The 24,539-nt window shown below is 48.7% G+C and overlaps 1 protein-coding gene and 1 pseudogene across 2 annotated transcripts; one reads left to right on the top strand and one right to left on the bottom strand.

Annotated features, from left to right (window-relative positions):
• Positions 1-2,424: 2,424 nt before the first annotated feature.
• On the bottom strand, positions 2,425-24,444 carry nemf (nuclear export mediator factor). Its single transcript, XM_084438822.1, is given in 32 exon segments — positions 2,425-2,987; positions 3,192-3,315; positions 3,509-3,615; positions 3,855-3,893; positions 4,170-4,200; positions 4,202-4,371; positions 5,044-5,121; positions 5,436-5,574; positions 5,732-5,781; positions 5,903-5,945; positions 6,256-6,589; positions 6,671-6,791; positions 8,544-8,602; positions 8,910-8,967; positions 9,165-9,277; positions 10,146-10,208; positions 10,330-10,433; positions 10,545-10,633; positions 10,731-10,794; positions 11,038-11,217; positions 12,008-12,216; positions 13,436-13,576; positions 13,960-14,035; positions 14,315-14,385; positions 14,489-14,562; positions 14,713-14,802; positions 21,339-21,406; positions 22,898-23,046; positions 23,215-23,340; positions 23,527-23,629; positions 24,116-24,184; positions 24,303-24,444. Coding segments are annotated over 32 exon segments (3,279 nt in total). The 5' UTR covers positions 24,362-24,444; the 3' UTR covers positions 2,425-2,909.
• LOC311309156 (E3 ubiquitin-protein ligase TRIM21-like) lies at positions 16,552-19,590 on the top strand (annotated as a pseudogene). Its single transcript has 3 exons — positions 16,552-17,227; positions 17,832-18,624; positions 19,441-19,590. The product of its transcript is annotated as an E3 ubiquitin-protein ligase TRIM21-like (transcript).
• Positions 24,445-24,539: the final 95 nt, after the last annotated feature.

Genomic DNA, 24,539 nt, shown 5'->3' on the forward strand with positions numbered 1-24,539 from the left:
GTCCGGCTGCGACTTCGGGGCCCAGCGGGAGTCCCTGCTGAGAGACCGCATCCTCTGCGGCGTGATTGACAAGTCACTGCAGAGGACCCTATTGGCTGAGACAGAGCTCACACTCCAATCCGTGGAGGAGATGGCCCTGGCTTCCGTGGAAGGGACAGCTAAGTCCCGCCCCTCCACCCGCCTGTCAAAAAGGAAGAGCAGCACCATTGAGGTAGAACTTAGTGATAACGATGATGATGGAGTTGGTGGTGCTAGTGACACAGGGTATGATGATAATGAAGTCGCCGGTGATGAGGAGCCCCAGATCTCCAAGAGGCGACATTACTGCTCCATCTGCCAGCGGAGCTTCCGCGGGGCCTCCAAGCTGGCGCGGCACAACCGGACCCACACGGGGGAGAAGCCCTTCGCCTGCCCCGACTGTGGCAAGCGCTTCAGCCAGACCTACCACCTGAGGAGGCACCAGCGCAACGCCCACGACCTGGAGGGCGTCTACCCGTGCCCGGACTGCAGGGAGTGCTTCCTGGCCTCCGCGGAGCTCCGTGCCCACCAGGCGCTCCACACCCAGGAGAAGAGGGGCTCCCTCCGCTGTCAGCTCTGCGACAAGACGTTCCGCTCCGAGACAGAGCTGGAGAAGCACCGGGCGGCGCACCAGAAGAGGAACAATCAGAGGAGCTACGTCTGTTCGGACTGTGGCAAGAACCTAAAGAAGATGTCCCACCTCCGGCGCCACATGAAGGTCCACGGGGAGAAGCCTCACCGCTGCTCCGACTGCAGCATGGGCTTCTGGGGGGAGGAGTCCCTGAGGAAGCACCAGCAGCGGCACCAGAGGACGCTGGAGCAGAAGCCCCACCTCTGCTCCCTGTGCAGTAGGAGGTTCAAGTCGCTCGACGGGTTCAGGAGGCACCAGCATCAGAGCCACGGCTTGGGCTCGGAGAGACCTCGTCGCCACCACCACTGCCCGACCTGCGGGAAGGCCTTCGCCCGCCGCGACAACCTGAAACTCCACCTGCTGGTCCACATCCGGGGGCGCGCCTTTACCTGCCCCCACTGTGACAAGGTCTTCTCCTGCCTGGCGGACTCGAAGGCCCACCAGCGCTCCCACCACCCGGTGGAGAGGCCGTACCGCTGCTCGGAGTGCGTCGGCAGCTTCACCACCCAGGCTAAGCTGACCTCCCACCAGGAGGCCAGACACGGGAAGAAGAAACCCTACGCCTGCTCCCGCTGTGACGAGAGCTTCTCCAGCCTGGCGGAGCTGACGGCTCACGTCCCCGCCCACCAGGGGGAGGGGCTTCTCAGCTGCGCCGACTGTGGGCGGAGCTTCCTGAGCCGGAGCAAGCTGCAGAGGCACAGAGAGCGGCACCTGGCGGCGGGGAAACGCCACCTCTGCACCGAGTGCGGGAAGCTCTTCTCCTCGGCGGCCATGTTGAGCTCGCACATGCTGGCCCACAGCGGGGAGAAGCCGCACCTCTGCGCCGAGTGCGGCATGAGCTTCTCCACCAACTCCAATTACAACAGACACATGCTGAAGCACCGAGGCTCCCAGCCCAGACACGCATGTCCCGACTGCGGTCGGACGTACAGTCGGCGGTCGGACGTCCACAAGCACCAGAGGGTGCACACGGGAGAGAGGCCCTACCAGTGCTCCTGCTGCGACAAGCGCTTCCACACGCAGTCTCGTCTCACCATCCACACGAGGACCCACACCGGGGAGAGGCCCTACGGCTGCTCGGTCTGTGGCCAGAGCTTCACCCAGAGCGGAGACAGGAACAGGCACATGAGTAGGAATCATCCTGAAGCCACTTCAGAAAAAAATTGAGAAACGTTGTTACTACAGTTTGCAGTATGCTTTCCAATGTGCAAATAATATATCATCCACAACGGCCACAATCTGTCATGGGACGTTTGAACTTGGTATGCAAGTGCTGCTACCGTATGTCCTTTGTAAATCATTTATTGTTTTGTTCACAATAAATGATGATGGTTATTGAATCTAGACTTCTGAATAGACTGGAGTAGCTGATCATTTCACCATGATGGTTATCTAGTGGGTTGTGTGTCTAATCTAACAGTTCATTGAGCCGTTAATGAAGAGACTCGTAATTTCAGACTGTCCAGACTAGATGAGGCAAATCTGTTCGAGTTGTGAAGTAACAACATATCTGGTAACGGCTCAGCCAGGTGCTAGGAATATCATGTGTCTGAATGAAGTCAAACTAATGTGAGCAACAAAGTTAGGAGTTGGCTGTGTCTGAGAGAAGTCTGGGACCAGGATAGGTGGTAAGCACTGTTCTGTGAGTGTGGTCTGTGATGATGCACATATTTCTATTTTTTTTCTAAATATTTCTTATTTTCTTGCTAAGTTAATGTAGAGATTCACTCCTGGTTTCTGTAGCATTCTGTCATATTTTAATTAGGTTCAATTCAACAGCAAATAAATCCAGGTTGACGTATTATCACTAAACATTGCTTAGTTTCTTCTTTTCATATTCTGTCTGATTTAGTTTGGACATTTTTATTAACAAAATATTATATAAAAATTATGATTAAAATGTTTTAATTTGGGATTGTGAGGATAAACATAGAGAGGCCAAATCAGATCTCATTAATGTCCTAGTCTTTAACATGGTCTTCTCCTTAATAGAACTGTAATTCTGCATGTCGGTCATATGTCGATAATACAGTTGAGTAGTTGAAACACAAGTACACAGCTACTGTTGAAATGGCAGTCCACGACACCAAAAGTCCTGTTTTCCACCATCTTCTTTGTCAGACTGTTCAGAGGAAGGCAGTGATGAGGTGATCCAGAGACGAGAGTAGGGGTGTGGGAACAGTCTGGTGGTACTCCTGTCGGAGGCTAGACTAGGGGGCGGGGGTCTCTGGGAACTGGCCTCTGTTTGTTTGTGTGCGTCTTATTTCTTCTTCGCTGCCAGCAGGTTGGGGGCCGACACTTTGACCTTGCCTGGCATGTTTCTAGACAGGTCTGTATCCTGGAACGCAAGAGGGCAAAGGAGGTTAGAACCAGGCTAGGATCAAAGGATACTATGACACACGGGTAAGAAAGGGGAGGGGGAATGGAGAGACGAGGAGAGGGGAAGTAGAGGGGGGTGAGGGGCAGGAAGGGTAAAGGAAGAGGACGAGGGGTCTAGGTGTGCTGTTCTGACTGGTGGTGTCCCTACTGGTGGTGTCCCTACCTTGACGCTGCGGAACAGGTCCTTCTCCCTGGCCGACGCCTCTCTGGCCTTCATGAAGCTGAACACCGCTGTCCTGGCAGCCTTACCTTTCTTCTGAGTCCCCGGGGTCAGCTTCACCTTGTGTCTGACAGGACAACAACAACACAACAAAACACACACCTAGTCAGCCAACCTGAATAAGAAAGACAGCAACTACAGTGTATAGTCTCTCAAATGTATAGATGATACCACAGGTGGTACAGGTTGTAGGCAGTAGACAGTCAGGTGCACTGAGTAGATTGAAGGTAGTGTGGAGTAGTAGTATGTAGTGTACACACTTGTAGTTGGAGAGGGCGGTGTAGGGGGCACAGACCGGGACAGCAAACAGCAGCACATCTTCAGGGTGGGGCTGCCCTGTCAGAGAGGTCAGCAAGTTCTCCGCCTCCTAACAACAACGGAAAACAATAAGACAGGTGTGATACGACCACATTAACATCCAAAACAGCAAACACTAACACAGGTCAGTTGCATAGTTGTGCTTAGACAGTCGATGCAGTAGTCCAGACTAGTTAAGGTTAATCTCTAGATGAGTTATAAAGTAACAATATAACTGCAGCAACAAGACGGTGTAGGAAGCGCAGAACTGCGCTGCAGGTCTACACAGCGGACCACAGCGGAACCCACCTCTGCTCCAGGGTTGTCTTGGTCCACTTCATCTCCATCCTGGAACAGAGAGAGCACAGCAGTCACACACACATCTCTCTCTCACACACACACGGTCACACATGCAGCACACACCGTCAAACACACACAATGGCACACTAATCTCAACTTTAGTGAGCTAATGAACACGGATTAACACACAGACACAAACAGTTACAACAGGTAGAGGGTGATGTTAACAGATGATTTGGGTTAGGTGTGTGTGTGTGTGGAGGGGGTGGTGGGGTGGCTATCTAAGCAGTTTGACATCCCTCGATGGGTCAGCCCCTCTCCTACCTTGTCCTCCTGCTCGGCGGACGCCACCCCCCCCCCCCGCCTCTCCCTCCTCCTCCTCCCGCCCCTCTCCCTGGCGCTCCGGCCTCTTAACAGCGGCGGCCTCCTGGGGGCAGGGTTTCTGGGGGGCTCTGGGAGGGGCTTTCCTGACCGGCTCCTTCCCCTTCTTCCCTTTCTTCACCTTCACCTCCTTGGAGCCGACAGACTGAGGAAGGACGGAGAGATGGAGAGGTGGAAATGGTGGTGAAATTGTAATATACAGGACATTCCTGGGTTAACGTATGGGTACTGTATGCTTCCCTCCTCTCCTCCTCATCTTCTCCTCCTCTACCGCTCCTCTACCCTACTTCTCTCCTCCTCCTCCTCCTCCTCTACCCCACTTCTCTCCTCTCCTCCTCTACCCCACTTCTCTCCTCCTCCTCTACCCCACTTCTCTCCTCTCCTCCTCTACCCCACTTCTCTCCTCTCCACCTCCTCCTCTACCCCACTTCTCTCCTCCTCCTCTACCCCACTTCTCTCCTCTCCTCCTCTACCCAACTTCTCTCTTCTCCTCCTCCTCCTCTACCCCACTTCTCTCCTCTCCTCCTCCTCTACCCCACTTCTCTCCTCTCCTCCTCTACCCCACTTCTCTCCTCTCCTCCTCCTCCTCTACCCCACTTCTCTCCTCTCCTCCTCCTCCTCTACCCCACTTCTCTTCTCTCCTCCTCCTCCTCTACCCCACTTCTCTCCTCTCCTCCTCCTCCTCTACCCCACTTCTCTCCTCTCCTCCTCCTCCTCTACCCCACTTCTCTCCTCTCCTCCTCCTCCTCTACCCCACTTCTCTCCTCTCCTCCTCCTCTACCCCACTTCTCTCCTCTCCTCCTCCTCCTCTGCTCACCCCCAGCAGCTTCATCCTCAGTTCACGGTCCTCCTCATCCTGGTCCTTGTACTTCTCTTTGATCTTCTTCAGCTTGTTCTGGAGAACATGACAGTCACAGACAGAACAACGGACAGAACGACAGACAGACAGACAGACAGGTCAGACAGACACCAGCACAAACATGAACACTTCAAGACTGAGTACTGGCAGCCTTTAACAACTACCACAAATTGTACAAGAGGACAGCCACTTATGGGCAGTCAGTCACCATATATTAAAAGCTGGTATTTTGAGATTGTCTACTGTGTGTCTACTGTGCCGAACACACTGCTCGCTTGGCTTGCCAGCTACCCTCAGAACCCTGGCAGCGTGTAACGGCCAATCACGGTTCAGATGATCAAGCTGTTTACCTTCTGGCCTCGCTTCAGTGGCTGCTGGGAGGGGCCACTGCTCCTGGGGGCTCCCTGATTGGCTGCAGAGGGAGCAGACGCATCAGCGTCCTCCTGAGGTTCAGAGTCGTCCTGCTTCTGTTTCCTCTTTTTCTCCTCCCTGTGGATGGACGGACACACAAACACACACAGAAACGCACACAGACACAAACAGACAGAGACACGTCGTATACAGTAGGTGACAGAAGCAGGTGTGACGTGATGTTGGCGAACAGTAATCGTTCCTGCTTCATGAAGGTGTGTGGGAGGAGTCTCACCTCCGCTGTTTGGCGGTCATGTGCTTCCTCCCCTGGGCGTCAACCTCGGCCTGGAGGGACATGCAGGTAGATCAGGTGTGAAACACACAACGCTGTAGGCGACATGCTCTATCCAGGTGCCACACCACTTAGATACTGACAATTCTATGGGGAAAGACAACCACCGCCTACCTGATTGGACACTTCTGCTTTGAATCCAGCACTCTGGGTTATCCTGGAAAAAGAGAGAGAGAAAGAGAGAGAGAGAGAGAGAGAGAGAGAGACATCCTGATCCTGGCCACACTGGGATGTAGGGAATGTTCAGGCCCTATACCTTAGAATGCCAGAGAGCGATATTACACACGTCCAACACGGGTGCAGACAGACTGACAGGACAGGTAGATGGACAGACAGACAGATGTACAGAGAGACAGGTTTCCAGGCAGACAGACATGTGTACAAGCAGACAGACAGGGATACAAGCAAACAGGCAGGTAGACAGACAGACAGACAGACAGACAGTGTTGACAGACAGACATGTGTACCTGGAGGAGGACTGCAGGTGAGAGAGGGAGATGGTGGTGTCTGGGAAACTGATCTCAGCACTCTCTTCATCACTCTCCACCTCTGCTTCCATCCCCTCCTCCTCCTCCTCCTCCCTCTCTCCTTCCTCTCCATCTTTGATACTGTCACGCTCAGATGACATAGTCTCCGGGTCGTCTGCGGTCTCCTCAGGAACGCTGGCCAGGTTTTTACCCTCTTCTTCCTCCTCCTCTTCCTCTAGCATGGCCTTGGACTCTTTCGTCTCCGTCTCTCCATTCTTCCTTCCGTCCCCTTGTCCCTGGTCCTCCCCCTCTCCTTCATTACTGCTGTTGTCTCCTGTGGAGGCAGAAGACCTGAGTTTCATATCATTTGACCTTCTCTACAGGCAGGCATGTGTGTGTGTGTGTGTGTGTGTACCTAGGAGCTCCTCTCCGTCCTCCAGAAGCTCAGCAGTGCTGGATGTGACGTCCTCCATGTCCTCCTCAATGGTTTTCACCTTCCTTTCTCCACGGTGTCTAAACACACACTGTTCGTCCACCTGCACACGCACCAACACACACACGCACACATGTTAGTCAGAGACAGAAGATGTGGGTTATGGTTAGAGTGAGGAGGGTTATGGTTAGTGTGAGGAGGGTTAACGTTATGTTACGTGCACAGACCCTCCTTATGCCTCCCCTGCCCTCTAGACTGGGTCAGACAGACAGACAGACACTTTATTGACCCCCAAGGGGGAAATTTGGCATTTCAGCAGTTGAAATTACAGCAAGGTTGGAAAGAAAAGGACACTAGATTCAGGAATGCCATAGCAGGGGCAGGCAGGCCTGTTTAAGTATTAATTAAAATCATTCATTTCTAAAATCCATATTATTGTACATAATTGTAATAGTTTATTATTGGGTTCAATTAGTAATGCCGGTGCCTTTAAGATCTGTGAGTGGGGCGATTGTCTCGTGAGCAAGACTCACTCACTAGAGGCGGAGACCAGAGAATGCGGTCAAGAGTTTGTGCTAGGGAGCAATGGGTTAGCTAGACTCACAAGTCAGTCTCTAAACGCTGCGCTCAACTAGGTCTTTCGGTGGCGGAGATCTGGAAAGTCTGGCATCGCGAGACTATGGGTTAGCTCACCTGGGGAAGGAGCGCTGGACCACTCACGGTCTGGACCAATCACGGTCTGGACACTCACCGTCTGGACCACTCACCGTCTGGACCACTCACCGTCTGGACCACTCACCGTCTGGACACTCACAATCTGGACCACTCACCGTCTGGACCACTCACCGTCTGGACCACTCACCGTCTGGACCACTCACCGTCTGGACCACTCACCGTCTGGACCACTCACCGTCTGGACCACTCACAGTCTGGACCACTCACCGTCTGGACCACTCACCGTCTGGACCACTCACCGTCTGGACCACTCACAGTCTGGACCACTCACAGTCTGGACACTCACAGTCTGGACACTCACAGTCTGGACACTCACAGTCTGGACACTCACAAAGACTCATTGACCTCATTCCTGAACATTTTCTTAAGTGTCTTCTTACAAACTTCGTAAGTCCAACCCTAAGATCGATCCCCGCCGGATTCATAAATGCGTGGAAATGTGTTCTTAAGCCGCCTGTTCTCAGCTGTGCTCCCCTTCTTTGCATGTGATGTTTTATTCGTCATTTTATTCATGCAACATACCAGTAAAATGAGCAGTGAATGTTTCTCCGCTGGCTCTTACAACGTGCACACTAAGCTTAAGCATGGGCCGCGTGGGCTGTCAGCATGCAAGGTAAGCCATCCTGTTCAGTGTCTTATCAGGGTTACTGATAAAACAAAAGCAAGGTTATTCTTGTAACTTTGACAGGTAGGAGGACACTGTGGTGCTACAGATCATCCCCTGTAGACAACATAGCCACGCCTTGTAGTGGGTTGAGAGTAGCCAGGGTAAACTCCTCAGCCACCTGTCACATTATAGTTAGTGTGAGGAGGGTTAGTGTTAGTGTGAGGAGGGTTAGTGTGAGGAGGGTTAGGGTTAGTGCGAGGAGGGTTAGTGTTAGTGTGAGGAGGGTTAGTGTGAGGAGGGTTAGTGTGAGAAGGGTTAGGGTTAGTGTGAGGAGGGTTAGTGTTAGTGTGAGGAGGGTTAGGGTTAGTGTGAGGAGGGTTAGGGTTAGTGTGAGGAGGGTTAGTGTTAGTGTGAGGAGGGTTAGGGTTAGTGTGAGGAGGGTTAGGGTTAGTGTGAGGAGGGTTAGTGTGAGGAGGGTTAGGGTTAGGGTTAGTAGGGTTAGTGTGTGTTTACCTTGAACAGGAAGCTGAATCCCATCATCAGATAAGAGGGTGGCAGGAAGTTCTTCTTCCCTGAGAGAAGAGTAGAGGAGAAGAGAGGAGGGTTAGTCTGTAACCACTTATAGAACTATAACATACAGAGATTATTTGCATGTTAGTCACTGATATACACTATATGGACAAAAGTATTGGGACACCTACACATTACACCAACAGTACAGGAGCTTGTATGACATCCCATTCTAAATTCATAGCCATTAATATGGAGTTGGATGTCATAAAAGCTCCTGTACTGTTGATGCAATGTGTAGGTGTCCCAATACTTGTCTATATAGTGTATATTCTGCTGTTGGTCTTAAAGCTCAAATGTGAAAGAGACCTCTGATCATGAAGCTGCCGGTGGTCAAGTACTCTCCTGTGGGGGCCGTCTTGGACACCTGGACACAGATAGGGGAAGAGGATAGGACCAGGGTCTGGGTTTGGGAGGAACTGAACAGCAGACAACCATCTGAACCCGAGGAGAGGTCTGTGTGTGTGTGTGACGGTAGTGATCTCTGTGTGTGTGTGTGTGTGTGTGTGTGTGTGTGTGTGTGTGTGTGTGTGTGTGTGTGTGTGTGTGAGTGAGCGGACTGACCTGGTGGTGGTGGACCCACCAGGCGCTTGTGACCACCTTGGCGTCCCAGGCTGCACTGTAACACACTGCCATGGTGCCCGCCTCAGTCAGGGTACGGGGGGGCACAGGGTCACCTGGGGGAGTGGAGGTAAAGGGGGAGAGAGAGAGAGAGAGAGAGAGAGAGAGAAAGAGAGACAGATAGTGAGAATGAGAAAGAAAGAAAGAAAGAAAGAAAGAAAGAAAGAAAGAAAGAACAAGCAGTGGAGATAAGAGAGAAAGGCTTCTCAGTTTTCCGTCAGGTAGTGTACAGAAGAACCAAGACAACAGTTTCTGGATCCTTAATGATACAGTAGTTAGTTACAGGTCCAGGGTCAGTGTTAGTTAAAGGTAGTTAGTTACAGGTCCAGGGTCAGTGTTAGTTAAAGGTACCCCAAGGAGTTTATTTTTGGTTACGAAACAGTCTCATTTTAATGTGGGTGAATCTACATTACCCACACCTGTTTATGTGTCCATTTTCGACAAATGTCGTTCCTTGTATGTAGTTTATTTTTAGATTATTATTCTGTGGTCGGGTCGTTCAGAACTTCCTTGGAATGACGAAACGATTTACTGCAGTAGCCTACGCCGCCGATAAGACGAAGAATAATTTAAATATGACCGTTATATATTGTCAAAAGTAACGTTACTAGTAAGACCTATGTAACTACCTCGTCGATGGCCATCGTTCCGTCTTCAAAACACCCGCTCAGTTAGCTAAGGTTTACGACAGTGCGGGGGGAGGCTCATGGGAAATGTGGTCTTTTTGGGCGGAAAACACTTCCGCTTCCCGAAACTCCTCGTAGGGCCTTTAATGGTAGTTAGTTACAGGTCCAGGGACAGTGAGCCAGGTGTGGTTGGTGACAGTGTTAGTGAGTGGTAGTTAGCTAGTTACAGATCCAGGATCAGTGTTCGTTCATTACAGGAGGTAGTACAGGATAGTTCGTTACAGGTCGTCAGCTTTACCTTTGGGGTTCTTGATGATACAGCTGGTGGCTCCGTGGAGATCTGCGTGGACGTAGATGTCACCTAGGAACAGACATATGGAAGACAGGAACAACACACAGCTTTGAGGAGAGCTGGGACAAAGGTTGTGTGTGTGTGTGTGTGTTGTCTATGTGTGTTAACAGTTCCAGATCTGATCCCTTACCTGCCCTTTGGTACCGTTTGACGATCATCTCGTTCTGCTGCTGGTCGCGTCCCGCGATGATGAGGTAGTTCTCTGAGCTGACGAACCAGAGGAACTTCTCAAACCTTGATGGAGCAGAAGGGAACATTTAATCCGAACGCGCCTCAGAAAAGAAGATATGCTCCTGTCGCAGGCCCAGCTGAACATGGAGGGATTAGAGTCCGTGGCCGTCTCACCAGTACACCTTCCGGGCCTTCTGGATGGTGGTGACAGTCTGGACCTCCTTCAGGGTCTGCTTGGTCTTCTTCTCCGCCGACTTGAAGGCCTGAGGGGAGAGGAGAGGGCATGAAGGCGCAGCGGGCTCCTAGTGAGCGTTCTCCTCCTCAGTAATGAGGCTGACGAGGAACTGAGGGCCTGCTGACCTTCTGCGCCGCCTCAACGGTCTTCTGCTCCTTCTTAGCAGCCGTCCGCTTGTGGTCGTAGTACCTGACAAAGACACGGGAAGTTTGATTCACGACTCAGCACCTTGACACGTCTAAACCCTTAAAAAAACATCTAAACATCTTGTGTTGTCGGTCTGCCCCGTCTGCAAACTGTTTATGAAGGACTAAAATGAGCGCCCTGTTATGTCATATTATATTATGTTTAGATTTGTTGAAATCCAATGAAATCCAGTAATAATAATAATAATAACAAGGGAGGTAGTGGCCTGGCTGAGGTCCCGCCTACTTCTTAGCATTGGCGTAAGCCGATAGGCTGAGGTCCACATCAACCAGCATGGGCTTGTTCTTCTGCAGCTTGGCCTTCTGACCGCGGTCTTTCCTCCCCTTCTTCCCCTTCTGCACCTCCGCCACCTCCTCCTCCTCCTCGTCCTCCTCCTGCTGCTCCTCCTCGGAGATGTAGGGGTTCCTGGGTTAAATTCAGCATCAGGAAACAACTCAGATGGTCAGAACACTCATTGTGGACAGGAGTCCTGAAGACCAGCCAGGTTCCTGTGCTCTCACACATATCTGACCCAGCAACATGAGAGTGATCAGGTGTAGCAAGGCAGCCTGTTGATTCAGGCTGGGCCAGCTGCATCACAGCGTATCAGTATTATAGCAGAACCGTCTATATGTCCCACAAACCCAACCCCTTACCTGACCAACACAGTGATGTGATTGGTTGGTACCTTAGACCAGGCATTCCCAAACTGTGAGGCGGGCCTCCCCTGGGGGGCCCCAAAGAAATTCAGGGGAGACGCAGAGGGATGGTTATGAAAAAAAAGTTTTTTTTGTTGTTGTTGTTGAATTTTCTATGGTTTTTATGAATGAAACGTGATTTTAAAGGTCAGAAAATTGAAATAACTAATGGGAGAGATGTATACTAAATCTGTGGATAGTGCAGAGAGAGCCTCCCCCGCAGGCATTAATGTATTGTGCTTGTGTTAACTAGCAACAGGTGCCACCGAGCTAACTTAGCTGTGTAACGTTATGGGCTATCTAACGCTGCCTTGCAAAATGGACACATTTGGGGGGGGCGCGGGTGTGTCAATGTTTTCAGAGGGGAGGCCCACATTGATGGAGTTTGGGAACCCATGCCTTAGTGGTGTGACTGGTCATGACCCCAGAGCAGTGATTTGATTGGTTGGTCACCTGAGCAACATAATGATGTGACTGGTCCTCCTGACCTAAACAAGAGCTTCTGATCTGGTCCTGACCTGAGTAGCATGGTGATGTGATTGGTCTGCAGCTTCAGCTCCTTGATGCTACAGGCCACGGGGTCGGCGGCCGCCTGAGCCTCCTTCACGATGAGGCCGATCTCCGCCCAGTCCACCTGATTGGCCAGCGCGCTGCGCACCACCTGGAGCGCTCGCTCCACCACCTGCAGGTTCATCTCCACCAGCTCCCCCCTCACACGGTCCACCTCCTAGAGTACAGTACAGTCGAGTACAACTATTAATCCGTCTGCTGTGTGAGCAGAGATTAGAAAAGATTGAAAATGTCTTACAGTCCCTCTGCCCTCAGGATCACCTCCAGGGAGCAAGGAGGGAGTTGTATTTTCAGCTCTGTTTTTACATTTTCAGTAAATGTAGAGTATTGCAATTTATTGCAATATGTACAGTATCGCAATGTATCGTGACAAAATCTTATCGTGACCCATGATTAGGGCTGGGTATCATTTCAAAAATTACGATACCAGTACCAATACCAGTACCCTTAAAGTGATACCGATACCAGTTGAATACTTCAATCGATACTTTGAATTTCTTTTCTGCATTTTTTCCATTCCATAACCATCAAGTGAATGGAAGCATTCAGTTGTGTAAAATGCCATCAATCCTCCCACATTCAAATACTTTTTACAAGAATACATTTTTAAAGTGTTTAAAAGAGTATCAAACTGCATTTATTACAATATAACTACTGTCAGTGACTGACAGTGACATCCGTGACCTTGCAGCTAGTGAACGGTGTGTCAAGGCTGCTGCTGCAGCAGTAGCAATTGTGGTGGTAGTAGGCCTAGGGAGGTCTTAACATAAAGCATAACATTAGTTAATAATGTTAGCCTAAACACATTTCGCTGCTACAGAAGTTAAAACTACCACTAAGTAACCAATGCACTAAGCAATGCATTACAGTAGGGTTGCTAATGCTAGCTAGCTATGGGGGAAATCCGGGTTTTAAGCATTTATTTTTACCATACGCCATAGGCGTGTAGTATAACCATACCTTTGAGCGTTTTGGTGGCATTTCCTCAGCGTGCTAAACTGTGTCAACAACTCGCAGTTGCAGTCGATTTCACCAGACGGATTGTAGCTGTCTGCCATAACGGGCCAATCACGCGTCGCATTAAATTGAAGAACGTTTGCGGTGATTAGACCATATTACAACGTCTTTTTTTCCTAGATCTCAATACAAAAAGGATCAAATGAAGTACTGGTTTGACTGAAGACGTTTCGATGCTAATTGGTATCAGTTTGTTTCGATCCAGTACTACAAGGTATCGAGTACCGATACCCAGCCCTACCCATGATATGCATTGTATGGTGCGGTCCTTGCCAATACCCAGCCCTAGTGAGGATATTATTCTGCAGCATCAGACTGTCTGTTCCTCTATGCATGTACGGTCTGTCTAGGGTAATTACCTGGGCCTGGTGAAGAGCCACTAGTCTCTGCTCGTGGTCCCTCTTTACGTTGTCCAGCTTCTTCAGAGCATGTTTCTCCTGCTGCAGGGCTTTCACGTCGATCTTCTGACTCTCCATCTTGGAGTAGAACTCATCCACTGCCTGGAGAGGCAGAGGGCAAAGGTCACCAGAGTTACTCCTACTATCTATCTATCCATCTATCCATCCATCCATCCATCCATCCAGAAAATCAAGTTCAATACTATATGGGCACCGTAATAATCAGAATAGATATGTGAGCCCCTTTAATGAAAGAGGTTTCAAAAATTGGTTATAACATGACATTTTTGCATTTTATGTAACCTTACTTCAATGACAAACATCTCTCCAGGGAAATCATGAAATCATGTTTGAAGAGATTGATAATCATAATATGCTTTCAAAGCAATATATTGAATATTATGGCAGATCTGACCAATTTTGTTCCAGCAAATTATGATCCTCTGTCGATGCAGTGAAGAATGTAAAACTATTTAAACAGTCACCTTATCAAATGAATCAAACTCCACATAGTGGCTTCTGGCATGTTGGGCGAAAAGGAAGGGATGGAACTCCTCGTACCTGGAGAAGCATAGGAATCAACATCAGCTGACAGTGTACATACTGTACATACTGCTCGACAAACATCCGCTTCATACTGACAGACATACAGCTGGATTAACATCAGCTTCATGTTGACAGACATACAGTACAGCTCAACAAACAGTAAACACAGCTAACATCAGGCAGACATAGGCACCCTAATAGCACACTAGCTAAACCAGTCTGGACCAGTCTACCTAGCCAGCTGGAAGGTGGGCCTGCTGGCCTGGCCTGAGCATCGAGATGACAGGCGCTTACGTGAGCAGCTCCTGGTGGGGTTGGTCTGGCGCGAGGCTGGGCTTCTTCTCACACTTCTGAATGATGTAGCCCTTCAATGGACGGGAGCAACAACGATTACTCATGCCACTTTCACTCAACTTTCAACTTGTCCGTAGTGGCAACTGATTTTAAAGCAAGTTTAAAAAAAGGTACTTTTCCACTGAAGCTGCCAGTCTTCTCCATATAATCTTCTGCCATCTTTAGGGCTTCCAGGATCTTAGGTGCACCTGGGAAGCCATATCAATCCTCTCAATTGACACTTCATCCCTGATATTTCATTTATTATTTATCGATTAATTCATTTTCAGTGACAGCGTGTGTGGTCATCCACCATTAACAGGTGCCAGGAGGACTACAGCCTGGAGCGGATCTGTTACCTTGTGCAGCGCTGAACTGGCCGTCCAGCTTGACGGAGCCCGATAGGCCCACCTCCAACAGACAGTGTTCTATGAGAGTGGCACCGTAGGCTGCAGGGACACAGAGGACGCACAGCGTCACAAACAGTGGACACACAGGATCACAGTCTCAGAGGACACACAAGGTCCCAAACAGAGGACAGAGGACACACAGGGTCACAGAGAAAGGAAACACAGCAGTAACATACAGGGACAAGGTCACAGGCATCTCATTTAAATGGAGGCCGTGTCTGTCTACGACCGTGTCTGCCTACGTCTCTCTGTACCATGAGCCCTTTTGCCAAGCTGCAGTGAAACACCAGTGGAATAGTAGTAGCTAGGTAAAGTAGCTTTATGTCCCGCCAGTCTCATAATGAACCGAAAATATTTTTTACTTCACTCCCAATCTAGGGTGACTATAATTTTAAATCCACAAACCGGGACACCCCATCCCCCCATATATATATAGATAAGCTGTAGGCTAATATAAAATTAGTATTAGTATTGCACTCATAACAAAGTATGAAAGAAAATAAAACATATAAGGTGAGCTTATTATCTTTTATGTCTGCACTCCCACCATGCGTGATAGAAAAAGTGATCTTGCAGGGTCTGCAAAAAGCAGCATTTTCATTGCCTGCTACTTCTCGAACAAAAAGGGGATACGTTTTCTTTAGAAAAGCTTTTTTCTCATGATGACAGATTCTAGAACGCTTAGCAGCGTGACAGCTGTCAGACAGCCACAAGCGTCCACAGCAACAGCTTTGACAACGACAAATTGATTGACACACATGCAGACAAATCAGTGAAATTCAGACGCGTGGCCTCAGGTTAACTCGGATGACAGCTAGATTCTAAGCAACAAGCGTCCATAGCAACACAAGTTTCAACTCGAATCGTGGTGAATCTTTTATCTAAACGGGGTTGAAGCGCCGAAAACAAGTATATTGGTATTATTATTGTAAAATTATTCTTGTAAAACCGGGACATTTTAGTGTCCCGACACATATGGGTCGACTCGGGGCAGCCAGAATGAAATCGTGACTGTCCCGGTCAAATCGGGACGTCTGGTCACCGTATCCCAATCACAAAATGTCCAAGAGCCGTCATGCTAATTTTTATGTTCTACTACGTTCCCTTATGCCAACAACGTTAGCGATCATAACAGTAGGCTAGTAGGTGTTGAATGAGTTGATCAAGCAGTCAGTAAAATCGACTAAATGTCAAGAGGTGGACATCACTGGATTCCTCTCGACATTCCTCAGGTGTTGTGAGTAGCTTTATATACATGTGCAGCCCCGCAGATTTTGCTGTATGGGTCACAGATTCAATCTCACGGATATTTGATAGACAGACAGATCTGGAAAAACCCTCGTGGATAGCTGGTTGGCATGAGAGAAGTCAGCCATGAAAGGGTTAAATTTGTTGTGTAGAGGAGGGGCTTCTGATCGTCATTTCACTGAAACGAAACTAGCGTGGCTCAACTGGAAGTCTACTTTATTCAATTTGAAAACGTGGACATTTTATGTAGACTGAATAGAGACATAACCACAACACAAATACAAACAGGTGAACAGAGAGAGAGAGTTCACACCGACAAGTGAAATTTAAACTCAATTGTGTATCACTGTTTCCCGTTGTCTGATTTAACATTCTTTGTAGACGATTGGTCAGTTGGTTAAAGGAAAATGATCTGCTAGTTAGCAGTAGTAGTAGATAGTTCTCTCACAAAGCGTTGTTGACCACTCTGAATCTAGAGGAGCTAACCGATTTTAAATGATTTAATTTATTAATTTCTGGTCTTTTGGTCTCTGTCTAGATATGGCTTCCTGCAGCAGTCTCCTGTTTGAAGAGCAGTTCCAGTGTTCTATCTGTCTGGATATATTCATTAACCCAGTCACCACTCATTGTGGTCACAACTTCTGCAAGGCCTGTATCACACAGTACTGGGACAGCATTGACCCATGCCAGTGTCCCATGTGTAAAAAGACTTTTGATAAGAGACCAGATCTCTTTGTCAATACTTTCATTTCTGAGCTGGCTGCTCCTTTCAGGAAGTCAGTGCCAGTGGAAGCTGCCAGCAGCCCAGACCAGCACCCTGCTAAACCTGAGGTGTCATGTGACTTCTGTACTGGTACAAAGCTCAGGGCCCTGAAGTCCTGCCTGGTGTGTCAGACCTCTTACTGTGAGACTCACCTGGAGCCTCATCAGAGAGTCGCACGCCTGATTAAACACAAACTGATCGACCCAGTGGAGAACCTGGAGGACAGGATGTGTAAGAAGCATGAGAGACCCCTGGAGTTGTTCTGCAGGTCTGACCAGATGTGTGTTTGCCAGTTCTGCACTGAGACAGACCACAAGACCCATGACATGGTCTCTCTAGAGGAAGAGTATGAAAAGCAGAAGGCCCAGTTAGGAAAGAAAGGAGAAGAAGTGCAGCAGATTATTCAGGAGAGACTGCAGAAGGTTCAGGAGATCAAACTCTCAGTAGAGACCAGTGTTGAATATTGTTGATTTTCAGAGAAATGCCTTTTAATATGATCCTGTTAGCTATTTCCTAATTATGATGATTGACCTCTGAGTATGGCTGTCGTTTTGAGTTTTCGGTAAGAAGTGCCCCTCTTCCATAGACTTATGAGATAAAGACATCCATGTTTGGTACACTCTGGGCCAAACGCCATTGTTGTGGTTAGAGATAAAGGCCTGGGCGCCGAGGCGGCGTAGGTTAATGGGACAAAGCAAGGCCACAGAAGAGACCAGAGAAACAGTCTTATCGGAGAAGAGACGAGGGAGGGGGGACACTCAAACCACATAAGAACGTTGCAACAAGGGCAATGCTTTGATTTGGGTTCAGACAGCATACAGAGAGGTCAACTGTACATTAGGCATGCCATCGTCTTTTGTATGTAAAACCTTCTGGAATAAATCGCTTTTGCTGAGGCTCAAATCCCGTGTTGGAGAGATTCATTTGAACACCTGAAAGAGGAGTCACTGGACTGTGGTATATTAGAGATTGGGAGTCCGTCTTTTATTGGAAACAAGAAAACACAACGCAGAGCTAATCAAGGACAATAATAAAAGACAAAGAGATTCATCACCAGCAAGAGAAAGACGGAGAGAGAGATAGCAGACTGTGTGGAGAACTTCACTGCTCTGGTGCGCTCCATAGAGAGAAGCCAGGCTGAGCTCATTCAGGCGATTGAGGAGAAGCAGAAAGCAGCAGAGAAACAGGCTGAAGGGTTCATACAAGAGCTGGAGCAGGAGATCACTGAGCTGAAGAGGAGAAGCACTGAGCTGGAGCAGCTCTCAAAGACTGAGGACCACCTCCACCTCCTCCAGAGCTCCCCATCACTGAGCACCCCTCCACACACCAAGAACTGGTCTCAGATCAGCGTCCACAGTAGTGTGGAGACAGGGTGGAGAGCTCTGGTTCAGCTGGTGGACACTCTTATAAGTGAGATCATGACGTTGTGTGATGTTGAACTGAAGAGGATTCAGCAGTATGCGGTGGATGTGACTCTGGACCCTGATACAGCAAGTCCCTCCCTCATCCTGTCTGAGGATGGGAAACAAGTGAGAGATGGAGGAGTAGAACAGAATGTCCCTGACAGCTCAGACAGGTTTGATGAATGGCCTGGTGTCCTGGGAAAGCAGGGCTTCTCCTCTGGGAGGTTTTACTATGAGGTGCGGGTTGGGGGGAACGACTGGGATTTAGGAGTGGTCAGAGAATCTATCAACAGGAAGGGGGAGATCACACTGAGCCCCATGGATGGATACTGGACTATATGTCTGAGGAATGGAAATGAGTATTTTGTGGATGACCCTGCTGTCCTCCTCTCCCTGAGAAACAGGCCCAAGAAGGTGGGTGTATTTGTGGATTATGAGGAGGGCCAGGTCTCCTTTTATAATGTGAATGCCAGGTCTCATATCTACTCTTACACTGACTGTACATTCTCTGAGAAAATCTACCCATTATTTAGCCCTTGTTATAACAAAGGAGGTAAAAGAACTGCCCCTCTGGTCATCACTCCTCCACTCCTCTGGTCATCACTCCTCCACTCAGCAGCTCAATTCCCTGTCACTCCGAGGCTCCTGCGGTCGATCGACACGGTCACGGCTCTTCTCTGTCGTGGCCCCGCAGTGGTGGAATGAACTGCCCACTGATGTCAGGACAGCAGAGTCGCTGCCCATCTTTCGTCGCAGGCTCAAAACTCATCTCTTCAAGAAGTACTACAACAATCCTCCCGCCTAAGCACTTATTGTATTTTATTGTATTATATTATATTGCACTGTACTTTAGATTGCTATTCTTGCACTTTGCCTTCAGCACTAGATTATGCTCTTAGTCACTTGTTTTAGAGGGAAGATGCACTTGTGAGTTCTAGCAAGTAGTAGTACATTGGCTCTTCCTACGTTAAATGCAATTATTGTTAGTCGCTTTGGATAAAAGCGTCTGCTAAATGACTGTAATGTAATGTAATTCAACTTGAATTATAGAGCACTTTAAAACAACCACAGCTGAAACAACAACACTGAGGACCACCTCCACCTCCTCCAGAGCTCCCCATCACTGAGTACCCCTCCACACACCAAGAACTGGTCTCAGATCAGCGTCCACAGTAGTGTGGGGACAGGGTGGAGAGTTCTGTCTCAGCTGGAAGACACTCTTATAAGTATAAGGTGGGTGTATTTGTGGATTATGAGGGTCAGGTCTCCTTTTATGATGTGGAGACCAAGTCTCATATCCACTCTTACACTGGCTGCACCTTCACAGAGAAACTCTACCCATTATTTGGCCCTCCTCAAAATGATGGTGCTGAAAACACTGCTCCTCTCATCATCAGTCCTGTCAACCTCTAATCATAACTGACCTTTCAAAATAAACTGAATGCTCAAAGCCAGGATGATTCTGAAGCTGTATGCAAACTCTTTATCAAAGACACATACCTTATCCTAGGTGTGAGGTCATTCAAATTATTACATGTAGCATTTTGAGGTGTACACTGTACTACAATATAATAATGTGTTGGATGATCCAATATTCATGACTAAGGCACCTGCCTGTATGCACATCTTAGGTTTAAGTACATAAACAACTGATATAGCTAACAATGGCTAACATAGCTAGAACTGGTATTGCTACATTCAGTTTGTAAAATGGCCAGTTCACTTTTTCTTTTTATGTATCGGTGTGCCTTGTTTTGTCATCTTTAGTGGGCACTCTTTTGTTTGTGTGTGTCTGCCTGTAGTACACATTTGGCCTCACCGCTCCTGTTGTTGTAGTTCTTACCTGGGCGTTGTATAATGCCCCCATATTAATTGAAACAAACCTATTCCACACTCCTGGTTTCTTCAGTCTTTAAATCTTTAATAAAGCTTTATTATGAAAACCCTCCTGTTCAGCTGGCTTACGTGAGTGAATTCAGCCATGAAAGGGCTGAATTCCCTTTGTTGAGGGAAGATCACTGGGGGAGAGGAGCTTCTAATTGTCATTTCACTGAAAGAAAACTAGACTAACTACTGAAATAGTTCTTCTTTGTTTCATTTCTTAAGTCATCTGTGGACATTTTACATGGAATAAAGAGAGCACTGCAATACAAATACAAACATGTGACCAGAGGGTTTTACACTGACAAGTGAAGTTTAAACAAATTTTATAGCAGTGTTTCCAGTTGTATTATTTAAATGTACTAGTGTTTATATAATGGTGCATTCCAGACAGTTGCCCCGGGAACTCAGATTTTCCAAGTCGCCCAACAGAAATGCAATCTGGAACGCCTTCTGAACTGGGATTTCCGTCTTGGAAACTCAGAGGAACCTCACCAACCCCGACCTGACCCGCCAAAGTCAACATGGCTGCTCTGCGCATCAATAATAAGTGAAAGCTGTAGTAATACTGTTTATTAGCACTTCTGTCTTATTTATATCTCATTATCAACTTGCATTGCTAACAATGGCTAACTTGGTTAAAACTGGTATTGCTAACAAAGATCAGGCTAAAGTGGATTTTTTTACTTGTTATTTCTGGAACACGGTCAACTCAGGTGTGATGTCATTCCCACCTCTAAATTCCTACTTCCTAGGCAACTGGAACGCACCATAATACCAGGAACGACCACTGGTAGAACACTCTCAAATGACATCTTAAAGCCAGGTTCAGATACAGCAGCAAACTGCTGTTGTCAAGATTCAACAATGTCAAATCTTATGGAAAGACGGGCATTCTTAAACTTGCTTCATCTGAACCCAGCTCAGGCAAACATCATAGAATGTTATATCAGTGCGTTGTAGTCTTGCATAGTCAAACCTATCTCGACACTTTGTTTACTGGAGAAAGGTCTGGCTGGACTCATTACCATTCGGGGATAGGAGGCAAAAATGCTGTATTTCTTTAAACTAACCACACTCGTCTTGGATGGTGCGGTTGCTAGGTTGTTGTTTCAGATAGTCTGGAATGAATCTGATTGGGCCGGGAATCAGATCCATCGCCACTGATTGGGCAGGAATAAACAAATGACAAGGTTTATCCCCAAAACCTACATCTGTTGAGTCAGACTAAGTGAGACGCCACTGTAAGATGCCAGTTGTCTGAGGAGAAGTGGACTTACGGAGGTGTGGATTGAGGACTCTCTTCACCTGCTCTCCGCTGGGGGCCTGGGACAGGACCTCCATCAGTCTGTATGGGACAGAAGCATCCGCAGGTTGAGGTAGAGACACCACAAAACTAATATCAGTTGGTCTTCCAGACTGTAACATCCTTCATGCTTACTGGTTACTCTGATGCTCTTCAACCCATCCCTGATCTGAAAAGACCCCCTCACTTCCTCCAAAGCCTGTCTGCTTCTCAGTAGTTTTATCTCCCCAGTGCCTCTCTCCTGTCCCCTTGTCTGGTAGGTTAGTTTGATGACAGTGTGAGGAAGCTGACCCAACACTTCAGAGGTGCTGGGGGGTGGGGGTATTCTCCTTCGGTTCCCCCAGTCCTTGGTCCTGTATCCCCTGCCCAGCCCCTAACCTGGTTAAGACTTGATTAATCCCCGGGAGGGAGGGAGGGGGGGGGGAGCTTTGAGTCAAATATAGGCTACAAGTGAAGCATGCGAAGGAAAAAATAAATATAATAATAGTATAAATATAAAAACTGTTACTGCCTCTACCCCTGTTACTGCCTCTACCCCCGTTACTGCCCCTATCCCCGTTACTGCCTCTACCCCTGTTACTGCCTCTACCCCCGTTACTGCCCCTACCCCCGTTACTGCCTCTACCCCGTTACTGCCTCTACCCCTATTACTGCCTCTACCCCTATTACTGCCTCTACCCCCGTTACTGCCTCTACCCCTATTACTGCCTCTACCCCGTTACTGCCTCTACCCCCGTTACTGCCTCTACCCCCGTTACTGCCTCTACCCCCATTACTGCCTCTACCCCCGTTACTGCCCCTATCCCTGTTACTGCCTCTACCTCCGTTACTGCCCCTATCCCTGTTACTGCCTCTACCCCGTTACTGCCCCTACCCCCGTTACTGCCTCTACCCCCGTTACTGCCTCTACCCCCGTTACTGCCTCTACCCCTATTACTGCCTCTACCCCCATTACTGCCTCTACCCCCGTTACTGCCCCTATCCCTGTTACTGCCTCTACCCCGTTACTGCCCCTATCCCCGTTACTGCCTCTACCTCCGTTACTGCCCCTATCCCTGTTACTGCCTCTACCCCGTTACTGCCCCTATCCCCGTTACTGCCTCTACCCCGTTACTGCCCCTATCCCTGTTACTGCCTCTACCCCGTTACTGCCCCTACCCCCGTTACTGCCTCTACCCCGTTACTGCCCCTACCCCCGTTACTGCCTCTACCCCCATTACTGCCTCTACCCCGTTACTGCCTCTACCCCCATTACTGCCCCTACCCCCGTTACTGCCTCTACCCCCATTACTGCCTCTACCCCTATTACTGCCTCTACCCCCGTTACTGCCTCTACCCCCATTACTGCCTCTACCCCCATTACTGCCTCTACCCCCATTACTGCCTCTACCCCCATTACTGCCCCTATCCCTGTTACTGCCTCTACCCCGTTACTGCCCCTATCCCTGTTACTGCCTCTACCCCCGTTACTGCCCCTATCCCCGTTACTGCCCCTAACCCTGTCTTCCCACCGCTCAATGTCTGTGTTCTTACCTCTCCAGACTGATGAGGGGTTCCGGGGGGCGTGCGTTCTCCACGGGGTACCTCTCCCTCACCGCGATCTTCACATCCTCCGCCTCGGCTGTCCGGAAGCGCAGCAGGTTCAGGATAGTGTACTCATGGTCCGTCAGGATGATGTTACCCTGCACAGACACACACACAGGGCTGAGGATGGAGATGAAGTACACTGGGAATCTATGATGAAGAAGAACATGTCAAATTAACCATAGAATATTTACTCTCACTGCTAATGTCAAGGTAGAGGACAGAGTGAGGCAGAGAGATGGGGGTAGAGGGAGAGTGTTTCTCACCCTGTCATAGAGCTCTACTATTAGATGGTAGGCAGCCTCATCAGAGCCAAACTGAATGTCAACGATCCTGTCGATTCCCAGCTGCTTCACCTGCGTCAAGCGACGCGACTTCAGATGCTTCCGACACTATGGAGGACAATGACCAACTACAGAGTCAGTTATCACACCAGCAAGGTCAGATACATATGGTATTGATTAGACAGCAGGTGCACAGTAAGAATAGGTTGATACGTGACTGAATATAAGTTGATAATCAACTGAGCATCAATAAAGGTAAGATAGTAGCCACATCCAATGTGGCTTCTGTCTTACCTTCATGGCGAAGCCGGAAGGCATCATGTTCTTGGGCCATTCGAAGTCTGTGGAGTGAATACGGAGTCCAGACTCCACCAGCAGTACAGCTTTGGTATCAGGCCTGGAACAGGAACAGAACCACGTCAGGCCTACAGTAAAGTCTGGCATTGCCAGACCATCTCCACATAAGGGCGGAGCAGTTGATAGGTTGTTGTTGTTTCACGTAGTCTGGATTGAATCTGATTGGTCGGGGAACAGATTCCGCCTCCACTAATTGGGCAGTAATAAACTAATGACAAGGCATATCCCCAAAACCGGTGAGTCAGACTAGGCTTACAGTGACGTCTATAACATGGCAGCCCTCAGGTACACAGTAGGCTACTGCAGGTTCAACCTCAGTGCTCAGTCTGGCAATAGCAACACACACAATACTGAGAGCTGCAAAGCATAGACTTGTGATACATCCAGATACAGAGGACTGTTATCACTGTAAACTGTGGATACTCTATTCACCTGTAGCTAGCAACGACAGGAAAAGTGCTACAATTATAGCCAGATAACTAAGGCTGGTTTAATAGTAACCCTAAGGAACTGACAGATCACCTACTTTTGCAGACGGATGAGATAGGTCTTGTTGTCGATGTCATACACGTTGTTGACTCTCATGCCAAGGTAGCTGAAAGAAGAGAGTAGGGGTGAGTGGATGAAATAATCATCCGTCCATCCATAAACATTGCACAAACTTCGTTAGCATCTGGCTAGCTAGCCTTGCCAGAGCTGCAACAAAAACTCACTTGGCATTGATCTCGGCAATGACTGCCCTTATATCCACAGTATTAAATCTGGTTTTCATGATTAATTTATGAGTAGTTCTGTAATACGAGTGTAGAAACCAGCTAGTGGGAACTCATCATCAACATCTGTGCAACACTGGCTAGAACAGTCTACCAACACAACATGCTGACTGCGAATACGCATGAGCGGACACTACGGAAGCCCGGAAGCCCCTGGAGCAATAATACAACTGTCAT

The sequence above is a fragment of the Borostomias antarcticus genome, assembly GCF_949987555.1.
Source record: "Borostomias antarcticus genome assembly, chromosome: 5".
Classification (NCBI taxonomy): Eukaryota; Metazoa; Chordata; class Actinopteri; order Stomiiformes; family Stomiidae; genus Borostomias; species Borostomias antarcticus.